Source organism: Corvus kubaryi, unplaced genomic scaffold (genome assembly GCF_017639235.1).
Source record: "Corvus kubaryi isolate FWS band 111438036 unplaced genomic scaffold, C.kubaryi_AGA036_p1.0 66, whole genome shotgun sequence".
NCBI lineage: Eukaryota > Metazoa > Chordata > Aves > Passeriformes > Corvidae > Corvus > Corvus kubaryi.
In genome coordinates this window covers 24,718,995-24,743,610 of record NW_024582054.1, presented here as the reverse complement: position 1 = coordinate 24,743,610, position 24,616 = coordinate 24,718,995, and the positions used below count along the sequence as shown (strand labels likewise).

General features: G+C 41.3%; 1 protein-coding gene across 9 annotated transcripts in view; it reads right to left on the bottom strand.

Moving 5' to 3' along the window:
- EVL (Enah/Vasp-like) overlaps positions 1–24,616 on the bottom strand; it is a 121,377-nt gene that overhangs the window by 45,736 nt on the left and 51,025 nt on the right. For all 9 annotated transcript variants that reach the window (XM_042047947.1, XM_042047955.1, XM_042047950.1 and 6 more), the window contains exons 2-3: positions 23,349–23,517; positions 16,365–16,542 (exon numbers count right to left, since the gene is read on the bottom strand). In XM_042047947.1, the coding sequence (XP_041903881.1) occupies positions 16,365–16,542; positions 23,349–23,483 (313 nt within the window). In that variant the 5' untranslated portion in view covers positions 23,484–23,517. The remainder of the gene's footprint in view (positions 1–16,364; positions 16,543–23,348; positions 23,518–24,616) is intronic.

Sequence of the window (24,616 nt, the reverse complement as noted above, 5' to 3'; positions counted from 1 at the left end):
ATGGGTTGTCTGGAGGAGCTGTGGATGCTCCATCATGGGAAGTGTTCACGGTCAGGTTCAATGGTGCTTTGAGCAAACTGAGCTAGGGAAAGGTCATAGAATCACAGAACCATTCAGGTTGGAAAACACCCTGTCATGGCTTCAGTTGGGATAACTTTCTTCCTTGTATCTGGTTCAGTGCTGTGTTTTGGATTCAGTATGAGAATAATGTGGATAACACAGATGTTTTGGCTGTTGCTGAGCAGTGCTTACCCTAAGTCAAGGACTTTTCAGTTTCCCGTGCTCTGACAGTGAGGAGATGCACAAGAAGCTGGAAGGGAGCATGGCCAGGACAGCTGATCCAAACTGCTGAAAGGGTATTCCACAGCATAGAGTGTTGTGGTCAGTACATAAACTGGGGAAGTTGGACTGCAAGGGGCTGATCACTTTTGGGGGATATTTCCGAAAATCCCTTCATACCCAAGCTGTGATCCTATGAATAAAATTAGTGTATGTTCATATATTGTGTTGGTGTTGTGCAGACTTTCAGTAAGAAATACACCAACGTTTTTTGCACTCCTGGTGTGGGTGATCACTTTGCAGAAGGCTGGTGTGCTGGTTCCAGCTGCAATAATGTTCTTCATAGTAGCTAGGATGGAGATATATTTCAGATTTTTGCTGGAAATTACGTTGATAATACAGGGATGTTTTAGTTGTTGCTGAGCAGTGCTTACACAAAGCCTCTCACCCCATCCCACCAGTGAGCAGGCTGGGGGTGCACAAGGAGCTGGGAGGGGACACAGCTGGGACAGCTGACCCCAGCTGACCCAAGGGATGCTCCACACCATGTGGTGTCACACTGACAAAGACAAAACTAGGGGGAACGTTGGCCAGGGGCTGCTGCTCAAGGACTGGCTGGGCATTTCACGGCTGGTGAGCAATGGTTTTCACTTGTATCACTCATCTTTCTTGGGTTTTATTTCTCTCTGTGTCATCTTCCCCTTCGTTACCTACTTTTTTTTTTTTGAGAGACGGCTCTGATTGTGACTGCAGCGATGGGATGTGGCACGGGAAGCTGGATCCACAGTGTCTGCTGCCTGAGACACAGGAGATGAAGCACCATTCCCTGAGGGGACCAGTAACATTAAAGGATAGGCAGCTCTGCTTTGTCTTACCAATTGTAAACTTTATTCCCTGTGGAGCCAGAATGACCTTTAATTTCTTTGAAATAAAAATCTGTGCAAATACGGTGAATAACTTGCATGTACAATGTGCTATCTATTTTTATATCCATTCCAAATACTGAAGGATATTAATGTATTGGAGTGTGTGCTTCCATCTGATAATATAAAATTTCACTGCAATTCAGCATAGAAATCCACCAGAAAATCTCATAACTCTCATAACTGCTATCTGTGTTTAATTCACATAGGGCATGGCATAAAACCTTAATCTGACATGCAAATGAGCTTAAATCCCTGCATAATACTCTTTCTACACAGTCATCATTGTAAATGTGCCCTCATCTTTACCACCCCAAAATAAAGATCTATTCTGACAAGACAAAGCCCTGCTGATAACTTCTGAAAGTCAGTTAATGAAAGACTTTAATGAAAGTGAGTGTAATGACAAAGGGCTTCTTTCCCTCTGCAAGGCATTTGAAGCCCACAAGGTGCAGCTCTTAGCCCTCTTCTAGAGACAGTTTCATGCCAAGGATTCCTGGCTATTGTGTTGTTCGACCACAGTCCTATGATTTTGGGGATTTAATTCTTATCCCATGTCCTATGTGCCTTGTACACAGAGCCCTAAAAAAATGCACCACCTGATTGGTTTCCAAAGCATCTCCTTTCAGGAGAACTTTATGTGCTGTGAAAATAAATACACCATCCCCAAACAGCTCTGTTTGGTTGGGTTTTTTTTTTTTTTGGTTGGTTGTTTTGGGTTTTTTGTGTTTTTTTTTGCTTGAGTTTGGATTTTTGTTGTTGTTGTTTTGTTTGTTTTGTTTTGCTTGGTTGGTTGGTTTTGGGTTTTTTTAATGCTGTGCACGAAGAGGCCAGCACAGACATTATGCTTCACCCTATCAGCCAGTCAAATTTTGCTCTTTTTAAAAATAAGTCATTGATAACATGATCAGAATACTTAAGCAAAAGCACTGGAAGACCATTCCACTACTGACAGGGAGAAAAAAAAGATTGATTTAAATTGCCTCCAGCAAACCACCCCTGTTGATAAATCCATGACAGAGGTCAAACCCTGAACAACTTGGGCCATGAAGGAAGGAACCCTAGAGATTACTAGAGTTCATCCTTAAATGCTCTCATGTCAACAGGAACTCACATGAGAGGAAAAACATGCTTCAGCTGAAAAAATGAAAGAAACTAAGATTGAATGGTAACTTCTGTAGGCACTGAGCTCAATGAGAAGACTGAAACGTGGTGAGGAAAGCCCAGTGAAAAGCATTTCAATATCTCCAAGCAAGGTTAAACTGGAAGAAATAAAACCACCTAATTTTAAAGCACATATGTACATCATCACTTTCCCAGTGTTGCACAACAATTAAAACAAAACCCCAAAATCAGCTGATTAGCACAACAGACACTTTCAGAATCATGTGATAAAAACCCCAAATACCCTACTCCATCTATTTCTCACGTAGTATGAGAAAATACCAGTTTAATTGATGTGGTGTGAAAGCTGACAATATGTTTTGCAGTTTTGTTTAAATAGCTAGTGTTCTCACATTAGCTGTAAATGAATTTTGACACTAAAAAGAAATGTAATAAAAATAATGTGCAATCCAATAATTCAAGATGCTGCTGACCAGGACTCATTGCTGCATTACTGTTTGTAGTGCAGATATGAAAAATGAATTTTTGGTAGAATTTTGGGGTTTAATTAAAATATTTAGCTTAAAGACAATTTTTGAATTTGCACAGAAATGTATGGAGGTTTGAGTCTCATTAAAGGCTATTCCTTTTCTTTAAAAATATTGTATTTCCTTTCATCTTTAAAAATAAAAGGGGTATTTTTACAGTTTTGTAATTTGCCATGAATTTGAGCTTCAAAATGGAAACACAAAAGAATGTTTAGCTTGAATTTCTCTTTATTTTGAATCAGAAATCTGGGGTTTTGTCATTGCCTTCAAGATTACCAAATATTGTCATTTACATTATGTGCATTTGAAAACAAAAAGTGAAGCAAAATGTAATTTCAGAATGAAAGATACATCCTTCATCTCTTCAGGAAGGTGGAAAGTTCCTCTTTTGTTTTAGTAAAATAAAAAGTACAACCAAATGTAACACATTTCTGTGAAAAAAAATTTGGTTTCCATTAAAAGCACCTTGGAAACCCTTGGTGTGGACCTCTCAGTGAGTTCCCCAGGCTTGAGGCACCTTAAGAATGCTCCAGAAGAAAAACACAGCTCTGTGTCGTATCTGTAATTTAACTTTAGAAGCTGAAGAGACCCTACAGTGAACGTAAGCCATGGCAGTGAAGTGTGTGAGAAAACCTGCAAACCTGCCTGCAAAGCAGACTCTGGTGCAGCTCCTGCACCCTCAGGCCTCACTGATGCACCCAACACGCTGACCTTCACGGCATGACCAAGAGCACAGCTCTGCACACTGAGGTTTTTGCCATGGTTTCTCACTGTACTGCTGCAAAAAATAGTTTCCCTGCGTATTACACTTTGCTCCTGCCCCCAACTCAACAGCTCACTTTGGTGGCTGTCTGCCTCTACAATGTTCTGCACCATTTGCAGCGTCAGGGAAAATGTTATTTAAAAAGACAGCGGTGTTGAAAGATCTGACTGTAATATAACGTGATGTAAGACAAGAAGTATATACAGCATGACCCTCGTTGGGCAATTTCTGGACACACCAGTAAACTCTGATAAGCAAAAAGAGGTGCACTCTCAGGCTGATGAGAGAATGTAAAGCCACCCAGGGGCCATCTCATCTGTAAGAAAATCATTGCAGTAACAGTCAAAAAACAAAAAATGCAGTTACTCTGTGCTCATAGGAATATTACAGCACAGAGCAAAAAAGGAACCAAATGTCAGCTCATCTGAAGAGCCAAATATCTATTTTCAAGCTTTAAAGTTGAAATATTATATTTAGAATAATCAGAAAGGTCAGAGAGATGAGAAATGAAATAATCAGCAGGAAGCATAAGGCATGCTTCCCTTTGGATCCTCACCTTTGTTACACTTTTCAAATCCCTCTTCCTTCCACAAACTAGGGGTAAATAACTCATTTATCTGAGCCAGGAGTTTTCTTGCTGACTCTGACAGAATCAAGCTTTCTCTTGGTGCCTTCTGTCTCCACTGCAGATCCAGAAACTTGTCCACACACCCGGGCCATGCATCTCCAGAGCCTTTGGCTCCCTACATCCCTCTACCCCTCCCTCCCTGATCGAGGGTGCCTCTCCTGCTGCACTGTGCATGGTAACTCTTGCCAGCCCTTGCATTAGATGTGCCACCCTTGTTAGTCATCACCAGCACTTAGTGCTTTGGCAGGCTCCAAAGGACACTGAAAGGCTCTTTCTTTGTGTCCAAGTTCAGTTAGCCCTGCTGTTTTGCTGATTCAAAGTGTTTTCTTTTGCATTTAGCAGGGATCCTGTAAGATCTGCTGGCAAAGCATCTTGAGAAGTGAAACTGCAAGGTATGTATTTGTAAATGGTGCAGGGGAACCTGGGGACCCAGATTCAAATGTGCAGAGTCATTTCTATTGTGGATGCCAATGGTGAGCCAAAAAAAGAAAAAGCAAATACTCCATAATCTAAAATGCCTTAGAAGGGATATCAATTAAATTTCAGGACAATCCATATTCAAATGGATTTCTAACAACATCCAACCTTCTGAATGTCCTCCTGCTCCTGTCTGCAAAGCACCAGACCAGCACAGAGGTACCTGCAGTTCCTTCTCCTCACTCTGCCACGCTTCAGGAAATGCACCATTTCTTCACAAGAACGAGAAATGTGCATTTAGCAAGTTTAAGCAGTCAAAAGAGGTGATAACCTCAATGATTTTGACCCCAAGTTTATTTTTAAAGATGTGAAAAACCCCAAGATACTCGTCAGTTCATCTCTCCTAGCGTGCTGTACGGCACAGCGGATGCTCACAGCTTCCCAGGCGCTGCTCTAACCACCAGAGGGAGTCTCTGGAAACCAGCACCGGAGGAAGCGGAATTAAAATTCATGTTTTCTGCAGAGATCTCCAGAATACCAATCAAGACCAACAGATAGAGCAATCCATGCAAATCTGATTGACGGTGATTGCTTGGCAGGGTTTGGCTTTTCTGTCAGTAGAGGTGGGGCAGAATCTCAAACGCACCGCCAGGACCTGAATCACGCTGTGTCCTCCTCAGCTGTGCAGCTGAGCACGTACAAGGGCAAAGGCTGGACGCTTGGAGACCTAAAATCACCTATTAGGAGATTATCTCCTTCCTGAACTGCAGTAGGGCCCCATGCTGCTCCGTTCTGTCACACTTGCAGTTTGCTCCCTGCTGTGTGGCAGGACTGTGCAGCTTGTTGGGCCACCAGCCAGCAGCGCAGGACTACAGCACTCACCTCCAGGTGAGCCCTCCTCGCTCCGTGGAGAGGAAAGGAAGCTGCACAATTACTGTAAACTAGATGCCTAGCATTTAAATGGATGAAGTTCAGTTAAATGCATCCCATTTTCAGCTGTATTGCTTCATTAGAATTAACTGGAGAAATTACAAGTCATTGCCACAAGAGTCTGAGATTCTGCTTCCAGAAGGCAAAACAACCTAGAGCTTTCGAGGCCCTGACTTGGTGTAAAATAAGATGCTGGATGACTGCAGAGAGTCACCTAAGAAGGCCACTAATAGACTTTGTGTGAGCTCCCCAGGGAATACCAGCCAGCAGGAGAAGCTGCTCTACATGCTTTGCTGGCAGCAGCATATGGCGATTCACTTGGGGGCTGGAATTAAGGAGACTTTCCCCTCAGCTGAGCCTGCTGCTGGAGAAGGTTCCAGAGCTGTGCCCTGCCTCCTCAGCTGCACCACTGGCTGTCCCTGTGCAGTCCCCTGGCCCTAAACACTGTGCTTTGACCAGGAACATGTTTTTAGTGAGTGCTGTTTGCACAGTGAACCATGGCACATAATGACAGCATAGTTTAAAAACAAAATTAAAAATACTACCAATTTTACTGGTGAAAAATCCTCTTAGCCCAGCAACTTATTCCTGACTCCCATCTATAAATGTGTGAATATCTTCCTAAATCCACTTCTGGTGTAAAATAAAAAAATTTGCATGCGAAAAGCCCATCTGTTTGCAGAGCTCAGGCAGTCGGAGAAGTGATAATCTGATGTGCACTGCTCATGTGAACACATATATGGACATGCACAACACGTATGTATTCCTGGGAATTCTCATTAACTGTCCCAAGGAAATCCGTGGAGCATCACTAAAAGTATCACTTTATGCACATTAGTTTCCATCTCCCTAATTTATTATTGCTAAACTAGAGGTTTAATTATCATTGTAGTTACTAATTAATTACATCATAATTAGAAATTATTAATTCATTAATTACAAAGTTTGGAAGATGATCATAGCAAAATTGTCTGGAACCAAAGAAGGGCTCTTAGCAGCAATCCTTTACAGTCAGTGATGAAAAAGAGAGGGAAAATGGGATGAATTTTGCCTTTAGGGACACCTGGTATGTAACTGACTGTACCAAGAGCATCTGTTACTGTTCCATTACCACACAGACATCCCAGCTCAGGTACAAAACCCGGTGCTACAGATGCTTAAAGTTTTCCTCCCATTAACAGGAAGATCATGGTCACACAATTATTAATTGTTAGGAGTGGGATCACAGCTAGGGGAGTATATGAGTTATTGTGCAGAGACGAAATATTACAGTGTCTGGCCCTTAGCTGAGAATACAGAAAGTCTACTAAATAAAAAAAAAGCAACCAAGACCAGGCTGGATGGGGCTTTGAGCAACCTGATCTAGTGGAAATTGTCCCTGCCCATGGAACTGGGTGGTATCCAAGGTCCCTTCCAATGCAAACCCTTCTATGGTTCTATGATAATTACTCAAACCTATCTTAATCCCTATACATTTGTGTGTCTCCTTTAAAGTTAATTGCTGATAAAAAAATTAGATAGTACCCAACAACTGGCATACGGCACCTGTGAACATTATAAATTAAGTAATTGGAGAGGGTGCTAGAGCACTAATATTAGACCACATTATCATTATCAGAATGAACCATTTCTGCAAGATGATTCAAAATGAATACAGTACTTATTCCTGTGTTAGGTATATTGGGATACTTATTAGTGCTGTAAAAAGTTGGAGATGTCACTTTCTGTACAATCTCTTGTAAATTTCTGAAGTTCACTTTTCCAGAAATAAAAACACCATTTGGAGAAGCACAGCACCATTGTAAAAATCGGTCTAGTTTGGTTGATTCAGGTTTGGTGATCCTGTTAACAGTTATCACTCTTTGCAAATCTGGATCTGTGTAACTACCACCACAGCACACTGCCTGGTCATTCTTTTTACATTTTTTTTTTTGTTTTAAGAATGAGGGCATCCCTTACTTAAAATAGTACATTTGTTTTCAATATTCTTTCTCCTCTTTTCTTCTAGAAAAATTTCACAGAAATGTTCTTTTTAATGTATTCTATAACATTATATATTATGAATTATACCAGCATTTGGCTCTAGAAATCAGTGTGAATCAATCCAAAGAGAGGGGTGAGTGCCAGTGCATGTACAGAGGTAAATACAGCACTGTTGTGCATGGAATTACAGCACCTCTAACTCATGCAGGGTCTGAAAAGGAAGACAAACCGCCTTAAAAAAAGCAATTCGTGTTCTGACATAAAATCATGTTATTTTAGAGAACACCCCAGGACACCAAGTATCGAAGCACTTTTAAGAATGAAAGAAAATGAGCGCAAAACTTAAAGAAGGCTTGTGAAAAAATACAAATCTTTTCCAAGAAGCAATTTCTCTTTCACTAAAAAAAATCAGATAATCAATAAATAAATGTCCCATAGACTGTTCCTGGTGAGCAAAACAAAATGCACTGAGACTCAACATGCCAACGTATGGCATTGGAAAAGGTAAAGAGAAAAATACTGTTCTCATCACAAAAAGCCAATTGTTCTTCACATGCTTCAGATTGTTTAGAGCTGAGAACTCTAAGCACAGACCCTGGGTTTCTGCAGGAGGTGAGAAGGCAGCCAGGTGCAAACCCAGTCCTTTGCTGGCTGCCTGTGGAGAGCAGAGGGAGAGGGGCAGGGGCAGGGCAGAGCCCACCACTGCCCACTGAGGAGCTGAGCCTGAGGGTGCTGGCAGCACAGGGCAGGTACTCCTTCTCTACCACATCCCTGGAGAGAGGAGAGGAAGGGGAAGAGGGAGACTGACATGGAGCTGCTTCTGAGTCACAGCATCTCCTGGTGCAAGGCACTTTTACACTTCTGTGGCTCAAGGCTGAATTCCACTCACAGCCATTGCCTGGCAAAGGACGTGATGCATTCACAGTCCAGAGTAACCCCAGAAAAGGAGCCCTTGACAGATGAAGAGGCACTTTCAACAAGGAAACACCCCATAAGTGGTCTCCAAATGAACACTGGCCAAAATCTGGCCTATACTGCTGGCACATAAATTACTGGACTTGTTAGATTTTGATAATTATTTTTTTTCCTAAGCTAATATATTCTTCTGCCACTTACTATACTCTAGTGAAAAAGCCGCATTGAATCTTCTATCACTGAGCTCTGGAAACTTCTCCAGTTTGCACCACACTCAGAAACACAGGGGTTTGAGGGCAATAGTGCAAGCGAATCTTGCTAGCACAAGTCAGCGTGTGAAAGTCTCTCTTAAATCTCTCAACAATTTTTTTCCCCACACACAGTTTCCTTCCTGGAGTGGTTTTCATTTAGCGCAGAAGAGCTCAGCATAGCAAAAAACATCAGCAAGAGACTCAAGAGCCTTTGGGTTTATAATGCTCTGCAAAGAGCAGAGGCACCTTTTGTTATTCCAGATGTTTGACAGCGGCTCCAGCGCTGCCGCCGCTCTGAGCGGGGATACAATGGAGTCCTGCAGGAAAGTGGCTGAGATGCACACAAGCAACATGTCATGGGTTTTTATTTGCATAACACTGCCAGAGCACTTCAGTGCCCTGGAAAACTTTCTGCTACCATCTGGGGGACTGAAAAACTGAGTTGAAAAAACGCCTACCTCTATAGAGCAGAATAATTAAATAATGGTTTGATACCTCCTGACAGATGAATAATAGCAATGATATTTACAGTTCTAGCACTGAAAGGAGTCTGTAATCCCAGTTTATCTATTCACAAATGAATCAATTCACCTCCTGTCCTCCAGTCAGCTGGAGCCAAGCAAATACAGAAGATTTACACTCACTGCTTCTCCTGGTTGGGGCAACTTCTTCCAGTCTGGTTTTAAACATGTTTCTCTTAATATGAAGTGTACTCAGATTCCTATAAGTTGGTTAGAGCCTTGTGCTAATAATGCCAGGGTTGTGGGTTTGATCCCTGTATGGGCCATTCACGTCAGAGTTGGACTCAACAATCCTTGCGAGTCCCATCCAAATCACAATATTATTTGATTCTGTGAAATGTCATATATCCTATTAGGAAGCCCAGGCTAACCTGAGAAGAGCACACTTGAACAGTTTGGCAGGGGAAGCTTGCAAGAAAAGTGCCTATTATTCCAGGAGAAGTTTGGCTGTTCTGGAAAGACAGGCAGAGGGCTTGTACCAGGACTGTCATCCCACTCAGCACAGGCAGAAGCTTTGGGAATTAGACACAATGAGTGGTCCTGTGCCTGAGCTGATGTTTTCAGCTGGGGTCACAAGGGACTCCTGCCCTCACAGGGTTGGGCAGAGACCTGTCAAACGTGCAGTGGGCACTGCCTGGGGTGTGCCTTTCACTGGCTGCTCCAGGAAAATAAATTCCCACCTAGTTTGCTGGGTAACAGCTCATCCCTGTCCAGCTGGCAAAGGAAGGAATTTATTTCTATAGTAAGCAATATACTAAAAGATTCTGGATGTCACGTGGACTTTTCTGGAACAGTTTCAGTGATAAAGCAATGCACCAGATGAAAGGAAAAAGCTCATCATCTTATTTGAATTTTCCCTCCCTCTTCATTGACTTACAAAGCAGAGCAATTTAGATCAGAAACCCCCCTATCTGCAGAACATTTCTGAGTGACTAAAGTCAATACTGAAACTGGTGTAGGCATGAGGCTGGAAACGTTGTGAAATTTATTTCTCTAAACCTTTCTCTGGTGTTTTTGAAATATGTCAGTCAGAAAATATTTATTCCCCTGGGAAAACTTTTATTTTTTAAAGAAGCAGAAGTCTTTTGTATTTTTCACATGCACCCAATTAACCATTGCCTGCAGGCTGCTATTTGGCTAGCATGAGGTGTCTGACCACATGGATCATATTTACACTAGTGAATCCAAAAGTTTGTTGTTTACAAGTTCTCTATGCCTAAATTATAAATAGGAACAACATCTAGAATGACTTGGTTCAAAGACCTGCAGCAGAATGCATGCTTACAGTTCTGCAATGCCTATGCAATCTGAAGTTACACGTCTTTAAATGTTATTATCACTCTTAAAAGTAAAATGTGCACAGAATACACCATCTTAGTGCTTTATAATTAGCACCAACACACCTGATAGTGTGGGAAATGAGTCCACAGTGCAGCATGCAAAGCACCTTGCATGGAGCACAGATCTCTTTACCCCAGCACGGTTTTGGAACCAGCTGGCTGCAAGTGGGCGTTGTATTCTGTGGTGGGTCCCTTCCCTTATTGATGAGTTATTTTATGTATTATGCAGTGCTGTAATGAAGATGCAGTCTTTTGTCTTCCCACACTGTGTCCTCGGTGGTGCTGGGAAGTCTTGGGGCAATATTATCAAATAAAACAGGCACTGCTTTTTGAAGATGAATTTAGATGACTCAGTTTCCCAGAAGTTACACTTTAGAAAGTTACACTGAAAAACTGAGAGATGCAGGACTAGTTGGCAAAATGTTAATGAAAAAATGAACTGAATATAACATTAGAAAAAATATATAAAAGCCTGTGTCTGAAATCCAGTGCACCACAATCTTCGCACACATCCTTCACTGACAGAAACCTTGCAAACACTTAGGGCATCTAATTAGGAGAGACAATGTATGGTACATTCTGCCAGTTTATCTGCTGTTTGATGAATCAATGCTTTATTCTTTTATTTCTCTGAACTGTTTTTCAAGAAACTTCCTCCCAGAAACATAGAAATGTCACTTCTGAAAAAGGATAAGAGCAGAATGACTGAAGGAATGGAAAAAGATCTCAAATTCCCAAGAACTTAGTAAAATCCAGATTATGGGAAAAGGGGCTGGAGAAATACATGACAAATAATCCACAGTGGTGGAAAAGGCAGCAGATCTTCTAACCAGAGGAACAGGAGCGAGGAGCAATCTTTCTGACTACCAAAACATCCTCTCTGCAGAGGTAAGGCTGAAGAGGTAAGGTGAAGCTGAAGGCACAGGGGCTGAACTCTGCACCCTCCATGACCTATGTCTGTATCGCATAGTTTATAAGACACTTAGAACAAGAAAATGGCTTTCTTACAAGGAATAAATAAAGAAATAAATCACTATTAGTTTTCTTCAAACCTCTCTCCTTCTATTTCAAGCTTTCCTCCAACTTCTCCCCTCTTAGTCAGATAAGGCAGCTGACCTCTAACTATGATTAACTCTGCAATGAGCCCTCTGCATAAGGCTTTTCAGCAGCTGGTGTTTACATTTAGAAATAGAATTTTCATACATTGTAAGTCAACAATAACTATCCAAGTCCCCAGGGCACAGACATCAAAAGGAAAGCAAAAGTTCACAATACGTTATAGTCACTATGTCCCAGGCAGCATTTACCAGCAGCACAGATCAGAGTCTTAATTCTTCTCCAAGAGGTACCAAGTCTTTAAGCCATGGAAGCCCAAGATGCCCTCAGAGCTGGTCACGCCAAGCCACAAAGCTGAACCACTGTCCCCTTATGCAACATGGGAACATGCAGGTGCTGCCAGCAACCAGCAGGGACTCAATGTCTGACGCGAGCAAATAAGGAAAGAAAAAGATGAAGAATTCCTTTGCCTGTCCCCAGAAATTTGGGGAACAAGAAAGGAGAGGAAATAGTCTCATTCCTTCTCTCAGGGAAGTGTAACCACTCACTGGGAGAAGCACTGAGTGTACAGGCTCCATTAAGCCCTGCAGAAAGTTACCTTCATTACAGGCACCACTGGCTTTCCTACAAAATTACAGCAGGGAAGAACTTGCCCATTTTAGCTTACTAATGTTCTCACATTATGTCCTGCTCCAATAACCATGCTGCCCTGCCACCAGTCATTGCATCTGGTAAATCTAAGAAGATGTAAGCCCTGAAAAACATGAAAACTCAAACAACCTGTGGGTAAAATCTGTGAAAATTTTTCCACAGTCTCCTGGGGCATAAAGGGGTGACGCTGTGCCCGCAGTGAAACCTGGCTGTAGTCGACAAAGTAAGCTAGTGACACACTACCTTGTACCAGGTAACTTACGCCAGTAAAAGGTCTGACCTCACAAAGTGGACACCCATGAAAGAAAAACAATTAAACTGGAAGCTGTTTGTCATACTAACGGTCTTTAAATGACACCATTAAAGAAAGCACTGTAAGCAAGAGATTGGTAATGAGCAAATCAGTGTTATCATTTGCTCTCATTTTGCAGGCTGGCTCAGGACCAGCATTTCTCTTTTTGTTTGTAAAGGAGAACAGATTAAAGGGATGTATAAGGAAATCAAAGTAATTAGACACATAAACAAGCTGACAGGTAAACAATTGTGATTCAGTGAGGCAACTGTCAACCCCTAAAGGAAGGATATTTGTAATATTATTGTGGTTTTAGTCCCATTTTATCTCATTTTGGATTACTCCTAACATAATCATTAGCATCCTTACGAAGCACAAGAATGAGCCAGGTCTGTGTTCATCTCTTTCAAGGCTTGCTTTAGCCCACCCTGGGGATATGCACTGAGAGCAGCTCCCACCACAGCACTAAGAACATGGACACGTGTGAGGTGGCCAGCCCTCCCCATGGGTAAGAGTATGAGTGCATCCACTGCAGAAACACAACCAGCCAGAGAGTTTAGACTATGGCTTTTCTCCCAACTTTTGCAAACTTTGGGATGTCACACTCCTGGGAAGACACCTGCCTCAGCACTGATCTTGACACGTAACCCAGGTAAACACAGGCTGGCTATAGGATCAGATTCAGCCTATTTAACCTTTGGCATTTAACAGAGCCCTTGGTTTAGTTTTCACTCATGCCCCATGCAGTCAGTACAGAGAGATCAGTGCATTTTAGCTTCTCTCATGAAGAAGAGGGACAGTACAGTAATTCCCATCACTGATTCATAACTCTGCTCATTTGAGGGGACCCAGCCATTTGAAAGTCAGCACAACCTAAAAATTATTTCCAACTCCCCAAAACACAGACCACTATAATTTTTTTGAACTAATTCAGCTTAATGCACCATTCAAAATCCCACACCATTACTGTGTGCCAAGACTAGTTATTTTCCCAAATGTAACAGTACCCTGACTCCACGTCTGCTGAAGATACGATGCAGTCTCACATTTTCTGCTGTAGTCTACCATGATTAATTTTAGTTTATGGAAGTGGGTGGTAGAACGAAGGGAGAAGCAGCCATGGAATCCAGAATCTATTCAACTATGGGAGGATCAGCAGAACTCAAACATCATAATGTCTCAGTGGGGAATATAGGAAAAAACGAAACATTAGAAATAGCACGTGCCCAGTAGTGCACACAGCATATTCCAAGCTGTAGGGCAGCAGATAGGGTTTGCTGCCCTGTGAATGTGGCAGAGGGAGCCTCTGTTTAACCCTGTGGTTTTGGTTGAGCATTTTATGAGTGTATGAGCAGTTCTGGGCATACAAATGCACCCCTTAAAGCTGCGATCCATCTGCATAAGCGCATGGGCAACGTTAATACATGGATGCATAGATATAATAAATATGTTTTTTTCCTAATGATTTTTCCATATGAAAAAGCAGACCCTAATGCAGCATGCAGGCAACAGAATGGATGGAGTATGCAGGCAATGGCTGTGCCTGAAAAGATATATGGATACGTGTATTTGTGTTAATTCCTATTCACATTAATTCATGCCCACAAAAGCTTAAGGGCTATAGAAGCCTGGAAGAGCAGATATGAAAAAACATTTTATACCTTATATCCATTATGTACTTTTGCTGTAAACTTGCATGCTGAGATCATGGCAGTAATGGGAAAACTTATGATGATATAAAAGGCTTCATTCTAATCTATTATCAGTGTGTAGCTAATATAATATTAAAGAGAAATACCTCTGGAAATAAATTTCATAATTTAAAAAATTGATAAAAATGGGTATTTGGGGAATTTGTTTCATAGAATCAGGGTTTTTTTTAAACAAATGCTGAAATTTTCTTTAATCCAAATTTCAGTTTTTGACAAGCTCAGATGTAAAGGATGGGACAACTGGAAATCTTTGAAACTTCTAACACCTTATGTATGAGAGAAGAAGGGTTGCTGAAGACTGAATGTTTACCAGACCATTCTTTTTTTCTCCAGAAAATGAAGTTTTGTATTGTGACCCAATTCATGTCTTTGAATGTGACAACTACAAACTCTAATTACAAACTCTTCAGCATGGACTGGATTTTAAACCTGTAAAGCATCTAAAGCACACTTTGGTGTGCTAAGTAAATGAATAAAAAAATACCCCCAAAAAGGCAAAATGCAAATTATTGCTTACTGTATATGCATAAATTTCTCAGCAATTCAATAGGGTTTCCAAGTGCTCAAAAATACTTTCTTAAAAATACCTGTTGTTCATTGCTAGAAATAGTTAACATAAATAAAGTGTCCACTTTAAGGCAGTTTCTTGTATTTAGCCTATGAGCAATAAATTCTCATCCTGAGACTCGTGTTTCCACAAGGCACCTCCCTGAAGCAAACTCAAAATCCTGCAAAAACCTCACTCCCTTTGACTGGAGGAGACAGATGGGGAAAAAACCCCCCAAACAAATTTAAGGGCTTTTGGAAGAAAGGCAGAGTCATCAGAGACGTTAAACCAATTGCTACACCCAGACCACAGTCAAAGTATCCAAATTTGGAGGTCTAAAAGGGCTGGGCACATCTGAGCAGCCAAAGAGCTCAGTACTCTTCAGACTTTCATGAGTTTAGGACTGGTGAATCTTGGCCAGATTTCCTCATGAAGTCTCCTGCTGTGGCACAACTACAGCTGAAAATGTTCAAGCTGAAGAAGGCAGAATTAAATCCTCAGTACTTCTAAATATAGCTAAGAATTTAAAATATTTCTTGATTTTTGATGACTTTTGCATTTTCCAGCTTAATAGAATGAAAATAGCAAAATAAAAAATCTGAACTTTTATATTACAAGTACACCTTTTAGTGAGACGTATTTGTGTATTGAAGGTTGTCAGGAGACAATCTCTCTCTGAAGAGCTGCTGTCCATCACCAGTGAACGCTGCAGTGAAACCTGGATGGCAGCAAGTGATGCAAACCTTGACTCACCATGTTTGCAAAAGGAAAATAGGGCTGTGGCGTGTGTTTGTGCAGGAAAAAAAAAGAGACACCACACAAGCACTGCTCTGTTCCCAGCCCAGGAGCTGCAGAGAGGTCATAAGCATGTGACTGAGGGCAGTGCTTCATCCAGCTACCACAAACCAGAAACGGGTTTTCACTGAGAAACCAGGACTTTATTTTGGGCCTGTGTCAAGCTAATGCAATGTCAAATTCACAGAAGAGCAAACTTCACCACAAACTACTTCTACAGTCAATATAGTATCCAATGACCAAGGTGCCACACACTCCTCTTTTGGAAAGCCGACCCACAAGAGCCAATGGCTGGAGCTGGCCCAGCACACTGGAAATACCAGCTCCGAGTCCTATCCTGTAAGATTTTGCTAACTTGACTCTAGCTTCTGTTTATTTAAAGTTTTATTCTGCCACCTCATATGTAAAACAACACATATACAGATCCACATAAATCAGTGGGGCTACCTGCCTGCTGAGGCACTCCCAAATAACTATTGATTTCCTATGGTGAGTTAAGGCACCATGAAAAATGAGCAGAAAGGGAAATAAAATCTGGAAACATGTACAATTCATACCACAGCAAATGCTGATCTAAAGGCTGTCTACTGGAAGCTAAGGTTTTTTATTATAATGTGTTTTATAATGGCATAATATCCAATACAACTGCACTAGGTGATTGGTAACAAGCACTTTAAAATGTCACAGACATTAACAGAGATTAATTTACCTCCATCTTGTGAGTTCATGATATTCAGAGCAAACAGCATTGCATTGGAGAACGTGGTAGCCTCTTCTTTGCTTGCAAAATTCAAGCCATAGACCTGCCGTGCGTCGCGCCATTGATGAAAGGTAGGGGTTGCTTGATTGTACTTCAGTCCTTTCACAATTGAGTAATTAATCACTACCTGTGATTTGAAACAGAGGGGTAAGGATTAAAAACAGTTCTGTTTTCAGTGGGAAAAAACCACCCAACCCTTGTGTAAAGGTTACCTAAATGGGTAGAGGCAGTTCCTATGGCAGCTCCTACATGGCTGCATGGTAAGGCAGCGCTTGTTTCGATGACAGAAGACCCGCATCTGGCGTGAGATTTGCAGCAGTTCAACGCAGCCCCGCGGACTCACAAGCCAGTTTTGCAAAATCTATTACCTGCTTGTGTTTTCTACAGCACCTCCACAGGATGCAGCTGTGCAGATGCTGCAGACAGCTGTCAGGAGCCAGCAGCCAGTGCCAGCAGCTGTTTCCATCTTTTGGAGGATGATCATGCACAATTGTTAGAAAAACAGCTCTTGGCACTAACCCTACCCTATAGCACATAAATGTTTGACTCATTGCACCAGTTTTGCCTTCCTCCTCCCATGTGCCTGATCACCAGCAGCTTCTTGTGCTTAGACTTTTTCTTTAGAATCAGTCAGGCAATGACAAAACCAGACAACCATTCCTCTCCCACCTTCTCTCTTGCTGTACATGTGGGTTCTCCAGGGAAGGGGTGACTGCAGCAGAAGGCTGTTTCTTTTGAAATTTAATCTGCTAAGTAGAATGCCCTGTTTATCCCTGAGCAGAGCACGGGGACACCCAGCTACACAACACAGCTGGGATCCAGACAGAAACCTCCAATCTTAAAGTGTAGATGAGGGTGGAGAGGCAGGAGTGTCCACTGCACCACTGTACCACTTTGTACACAGAATTTATGTTAGAGGTGGTTCCCACATACCAGAAAACCTTCCAATACGTTTTTTGCAGTCTGACCAGCACTTTGGAAAGTTTTCTGTTAACACTATGATTGCAATTAAAAAGCTTCAGTGTATTTAATTCGTTCAACAATATTTTTGTTAGATGACTGACAATTCTTAATTATACAGGCAGACTTTTAAAACTAATTTCAAAGATTAATGACTCCTAGCTCTGAGTTTTAAATTTTCAGTGGGTTGCCAGTTTAAATTGGCAGAGAAACATTAGATGAGCACCTAATAAGGAACAAATTGTTTTACACACATTAGTATTTTTGAAGGATAACACTGTCTCATTGATACAGATGTCTTGTAACTTTACTATATTAATATACAAAAAATTATGGAAACCATAGCAAGAAGCAAAGAAGCCACTACACCACTAGATAATTACAGATATACTCTTATTTCTAGGATGCATTTACTTACTGAGCCAGCATTAGAGAGTGATGTAGAAGATAGTCTTTGAGTACCTGGTCTAGCTTTAGGCAAAAATATGATGGTCCAACAGTTGTACTCAAATCAGTATCATTATTAAGGCTCCATGAAAATGCACTGAGAAGCAATCAGGCCTACACTGCTTTTTTGGACACGTTTCATTGAGATTCCTGACCAGTGAGCCAAAGGAAGATGCAGCCCTACATTGGGTACACAGGCTCCCAAGAGTTAGTCCCCTAGAAATGGGAACTGTATCACCAACATGCTGCGTGGGAAAACACCCACACCAACCAGAATGAAGTGGAAACTGGTCACAGCAAAGGCATTGAACTTCCTCTTGTATTTGACAGCTTGCATAGCCTTTTTTCTTTGAAAAACTGTGACATCACCCCCATTCTTCCACTGAGCATTGGGAGAGCCTGTACCAATGTTGCTCACACTCAGAGAGTCTCTTGAGCATCAAGTAGACTCATGCCTTGATTACTAAACCAACAGTTTTAACATGGACCAGTTTTTAAGTCTTCCAACCCTTTTCGAGTAGATTAACCAAGGAAGGCACAGCCAACATATTTGAGGAAATGTTTAGAAAGATTGTGAGCTTCTACCAGGCTTTCAAAGTGAGTCTTTCTCACCTACTAACAGAAATCTCCGTTTCAAAGGACACCACTGTCAAAGCCCAAAGAGCACCAGAGGGTGCAGTGAAGCTGTTCAACAACTAGGCCAAAAATTGTGTAATGGAAGTCAGGTAAACTGCTCAAAACCTGCTTCCCCAGAACACTGACCCAAGGAACTCCAAGGATCTGCTTTGTTCTGAAGGTTAGATCCCCTTAATTGAATAAAGACAGAATTTGAATGTTGACCTTCAGTAATCATCAGGATGCCCACACATCTAACACCTTGTCTTCAAACTCAAATCAGAGAGTTTAAAACTAGGAAATGGAACTTAAAATAGCCAGAGTTTGATTTTTACCTCCTTTGCCTCGTGTTTATAGAAAATGGAAAAAAGAGGAGGGGATCTCCTGCTGTTGTTAAGAATAAGTGCACAAAGGTGTCTTGTACAGATGGTGTGGAGACTCTGCAAGGCACATGATGATAATGAAGTGCTTCAGAGCAGTAATTAAAATAAAGAAGGTCTCCCTGTTTGAAGCACAGGAGTTTTTTACAGGTGCTTCTAAGGGATCTTTACTCTATAGCTTCGTCTGTCAGTAAGAGAGCACATCTGCCAGGCTGAGCAGACCAAGAGTTCATCTTTTAATCTTCAGTTTGCAGTCTACAACAGGTGAATTGGAGAAGCTCACTGGAAATCTTGCAGAAATAAATAATGGATTTGTTTATGACAAACAGTTCTTCCTATAACTCTTCACCTAGAATTTGACTTGAAAGCTGAAACAACGACATTTTATATGCCACTGTTTTTCTTTTCAACCCCCTTTTAGTATTTTATCTTCCTGAAACAATGTAGTCCTGCTACTGATATAAATGTCTGTGTTGTTTTGAAGCCTGTTAAATTCTGTATTTCAATGATCTCATATGGCAAGGAGTTTCACAGACCAGTCATGCATAGCATTATATTGATACTTTTCAATGTTCCTATCCCTATAATGTTAAAAAAGAGATTTGCTTCACTTCTACCCTGTACTTCCCTTCACCCTTTCACCTCAGTTTCAGGTGTAGGCTCCCTGGGACAGGCAGGGAATTTTAGAATCTATACAAAAGCTCAAAACAGATGCCCTTCCTTTCAGCTGTGGAGCTGTGAGTTGTCAGCAGTGATAGTGGTGGTGCTGAAAGGACTGAGTGGGCTTCAGGGCAACACCTGAGGTGTAAGCATAGCCAGGATCATGGGAAGAGTTCCCACACAAGTCTCACCACCAATACGTACGTGCTTATTGAACCAGGACAAGAGAATTGCTTGTTTCTCCAGAGCATGAAATGGTTCAGCAGGTTGTTACCAGCTTGGGCCCTGCCATGCTGCCAATGCTCAGGCTCATCTTACAGGGACCAGACACAACTGCTAAAACAGGGAGGATATAAAAATTGCTACAGCTGAGGCCAGATTCTTTACTTCTATAGGCAGGCCCAAACCTGATGAACTTCTAATAAGTTACAACAGTGATTATTGGTTCTTTCTTTTTCAAAAACTGTGGTTAGCTTATATCCCAGGAATCCCGTCCCTGCCTCAGTTTTGGCTTGGGTTCACATGTGAAATGTCTCACCTTCCCCAAGGCCCTGTTTTTACATTCACTTCTCAGCCACATGAACACACCAGCCCCTCAGGATGTGATTCACTTCTGAGCTGCACCCTTCTCCCTGCCTGTTTGTTCAGCATGTGTCTTTGGTTGATGAGATCATGCTGAGCTGACATCACTTGATGTAAAGTCCTAATTTTATACCCTCAGTTGATCCGGACTCTGGACGGGGGAGCTATTTCTTTTCAGCTAAGCCATAAAGATGGACTACTTGTATGTTTTTAGCTTTGTGAACTTCTTGCATGGCGACTGAAGCTCACACACATCACCTTTACAACAGGCCAGGTGACAACAACAGCTGGCAAGTTGCAACATGGGTGTAAAATACATGGTTGCAACTGTTTGGCTTCAAGAATCACAGAATCATGGAATTGCTAAGGTTGGAAAAGACCTCAATGAACATCGAGTCCAAAATGAAGGCCACAAGGGAACATCAAAGCTCATGACGTTAAGCGATTGTAACACTGATCTGGCCTTAGCTTCAAACCACTTCTGGCCTCTGTGGCGACTTCAAAGCTTCAGGACTGTACTTGTGGTTTTCTGAAGGCTCCTGCTCAGGCCAGCATGAACCTCTGCAAGGCTGCACTTTGTGCAGAGCAGAAAGGGGAGTTCAGGTACAGCTGCCACGCACAGTGAGCACCTCACCCAGACACACATCGGAACGAGAGCTGGGGGCCACTTCCTGGGGGGAGAATGATGCTCCAGTTCTGCTACTCTACAAACCATATTTGTCTGTGATGAGCTTTTCAGACACTGTCAGCTAGAGAAGGAGATAAGGAGATAAGGAGATAAGGTAAGCAGAACGAGAGGCAGCATCATAAGCTCCAGCACATGCACCAAAAAAGGGCTAGGAAACAGAAAGGCAGCTAGACAGAGACAAGACAAGGAGTCTACAGAAGAAGATACGTAGAAAATGAAAAAGCAGATGAACATTAAAGAGAGATATTATTAGATGTGTATTATAAAACAACAAAAATTAAAAGGGAAATAAAGGCAGGCAGGGATGAAGCCATGAAGACTACTCTAGTCTGTGCCTTGCCAAACAGTATGTAAGAAAAGTTAGAATTGTTTCTCCATGGCATTGTTATATCACATATTTTAAACTAATTTCTCAACTCTTCAAAAATCGGTGTAGCTTCATATGTCAAATCACATATTAGCTGAAGATTAGTCCTTTTCAGATAAATATGTATTTTCTAGAAAATCAACAGCTTTACTAAAGCCTCTGTTTTAGTGAGATTTAACAGAACCTGAGAGCAAGCATGAAATGGCTTGAACAGAGAATTATTTTAACTGAAATTCATTTCTGTTCTCTTTAAATGCAAATACTTAGCAAGCCTAGCAAGCTTGTGATTCCATGTGAGACTTATATAAAATATATTAAATTCTGAATCTTGAGACTTTCAGAGTGTTTCTTTGAATACTACTATGCTACACTGTCTTGACTTTGTTCATAATACTGGATTTTTGCAATCATATTTAAGATGAACACTTTGTTTCAGGCAGTTTTAAATGACTAAGGTAACCTATACTTTCTGTTTATTTGAAAGAGGGTTTTTAGTCTTTAAACTCTAGAAAAATATATTCTTCTACCTGTTTCCTTCTGAATTGAGATGATTTTTAGATAGCATACAGCCTCTTTATAAATTGGAATGTCTGCAAGCAAATAAAATATTACAGTTAATGCAAAGCATGTTCAAAGTGCAGCTTAAGATTTGACATTTTAGTATGTCCTACTCTTTAAACTGCATACTCTGATTAAGACAGACCTCTGGTACTTAGCCTCCCTTACATGTTGACTTCATGACTTCTGCTTGTTTTACACCAGCTATTCAGTCCCATCTTAGATTGCAGTCACATGAAAATAATTTACATTCACCTGCTAGCAATGTAAAAGTGCTAGTATGGCCTAGGACAAAGCAGTACTGACCCTTCACAACTGACTAAGAAGCCATTGTATTTCATTTCTTTTTGAAAATATTTTCTATTTCTGAATGGAACTACATTCATATATTGCCTTTGCTCTACAGAGAAGGATAAAAGCAGTCACAAAACTTTTGGCTGATGTTTCAGAAGTGCACTGAAAGGAGCTGAAAATCACTGCGCTCAAAGCCCACCTATTTTTGTTCTGCTTTTCCTTTTTCAGAATGATGACTCTGTATATGCACAGCATAGCAAAGTCATTACCACTTCCAGTAAGCAACCTGAGTAACTTTTCCAGTTGGCCCAAGCATCTTTACAGCCATCAGCTGAGGATCATCTGCTTTTCCATAAGCAGATCAATCCATTCAACATTTGTGGCAGCTGAGAGATGATGATGCCCTGGCTCCTGCTCTCCAGGTTGGCCTGATCTGGCTCAGTTTGGCTGGACTTGCCTGGCCCCTGCCCATCTCTCACACCAGCAGCAGTGCTCACCTCACCTTCCCAGGAGGAAACACCACTCCTGAATCAACAGGCAACCAATGGCCCACTTTTTCCTGATCCTTGTGCCCCATAGAGGGCTCGAGGTGAGCACAAGAAGTGGGCACTGCCAACCAGCCTCATGCCAGTGCACAAAGGGAGCCCTCAGCTCTGAAATTCCTGCTCTAAAATGCAGGTACTGCACTGCTGCTCAGCTCAAGTAAACTTCTGTTTAGGGTCTGATTGTGACACTGGGTCAGGGAGCTCTGATGGCATGTGCTGCCCAGCACACCACAAACCAGGCTGTCAGAGCCACACCGTGGCAGCCCTGGGCTGAGCATCGTGCTTTGGTGGCCAACGGGGGTCTGATCCCAGTTCTGATAATCTAAATCCCACATAACTCCTTTAATACCCAAGGAGGTCCTGCAGAATTAGTCCGCTGTAAATCAGATCACAGTGTGCACCTAGGATTTTAAAGTGCATTACAAGGAACTAATTGCTTATCACAGTAATGTAATAACCACACTTTGTGGGACAGCAGCGCAGAACAATTGATTTTTATTTGTATTTTTAATATAGTACTAAAAACAAAGAGTAATTTGGGGGGAGCTGAGAGCAAAACCTGCAGAGTGAATAAGACTCATTTCACAAGAAAAAATGGAGGGGGGGAAATAACATTCAAATCTCTTTGGCATCTACCAAACATTCTTTTTTCAAATAAGTAGTAATAACTTATGATATATTCTGTGTGCAAAAATTTATACAAAATCTAAATGACTGGAGTATAAACAGGCTAGTAGGCACCTTGCAGGGTGCAGGAAATGTTGCATTAGGTATAGAACTAAGGTTCCCAAATGAGATCAAAGGTTAATTTACAGGAAATTTGATACAGTTACTCACTTGTTGATCCTGCAGTTTAACTCCAACTACCCTGAAGGTGTTCGTGGCTGTATTGTGGTATATGTTGATTCTGCTGAATCCCTGCTGTCCAGGTTTGATTGGTACCCATTTCTTACTGGTATCGTCATAGACCATAACTGAAGCTCGGGCTTGGCAAATACTCTGTTCACTGGGGAGAAAAAACCAACAAAATCAGGAAAGAAAACAGTGAATACTGCTTATTACTTAAGACTTCTAAAGGAAAAAAAACCAACAGAAACTATCAGTACTACTTACAACATATCTTTTATATGAGATCTGCTAATCCTTTGAATGCAATCTGTTAAATTAAAGCTGACATGTATGTGTTCACAGACTTAAAAAACCTCCTGTATGCTGCTGTTTTGAACCGATAATCTATTTTATATAAAACATTAATCCCCGAGAAATAACCTGCATCACATAAACATTATGAAAACTGTCCAACAGTATGAATGCTCTATTTATTTTATGCATCTATTGGCAAGCAAAGCCTTTCACATTTGCATGAAAACCCACCATTATTTTACAGCTTACTGACAAAACAAACATGACACCCACAGCTGAGTTATACATTTAAAATTGGAAGCCAGCAGACCTTGAACCAAAAGCCACGTTAGGTAAACTGAAGAAATCAATTAAGTTAATCCAGCTGATGCCTAATACCCAGACCCACTGACGCACTTGGAAGTCCCAGAATACATGGTGCAAAACACACAGGAATGCTTTTTTCCTTCATCCTAGCAGCAAAGAAAGTGGGGAAGGGGAATCCACGAATGTGGATGCATGCCAGCATTAAAGTACATAAACATTATTTTGTATAGCGTTAATAACTATTTTTCTCCTTTATATTCACAGATATTCCATAATACATTACCTTTTATTAGTCATATCCTGACTAATATACATATAGAGAATCATAATAAAACACACCCTTCAGGAGCAATAAACGCCACTGGCAAATGCTGTGACATGTCAATACAGGCCAGAATTTCAGTTCCACTCTCCTGACTTCCCAGCCACTTTTCTTATATCAGAGGAAATAAAAGTCCCTTATATGAAGAAAAAAATGAATCCTCCAAATGTTGAAGATTTGAGATCTTGAAATGTAACACGGATTTTCAACAAGCAAATAGTGCACTTTATGATGCATTTATGATTCAGTTAGTGCATCTAAATGGAATTGTTGAGATCTATGTCCTGCAAAAATTCTAAGTTCATGACTGTCCTGCTAACTTTAGACCTATATA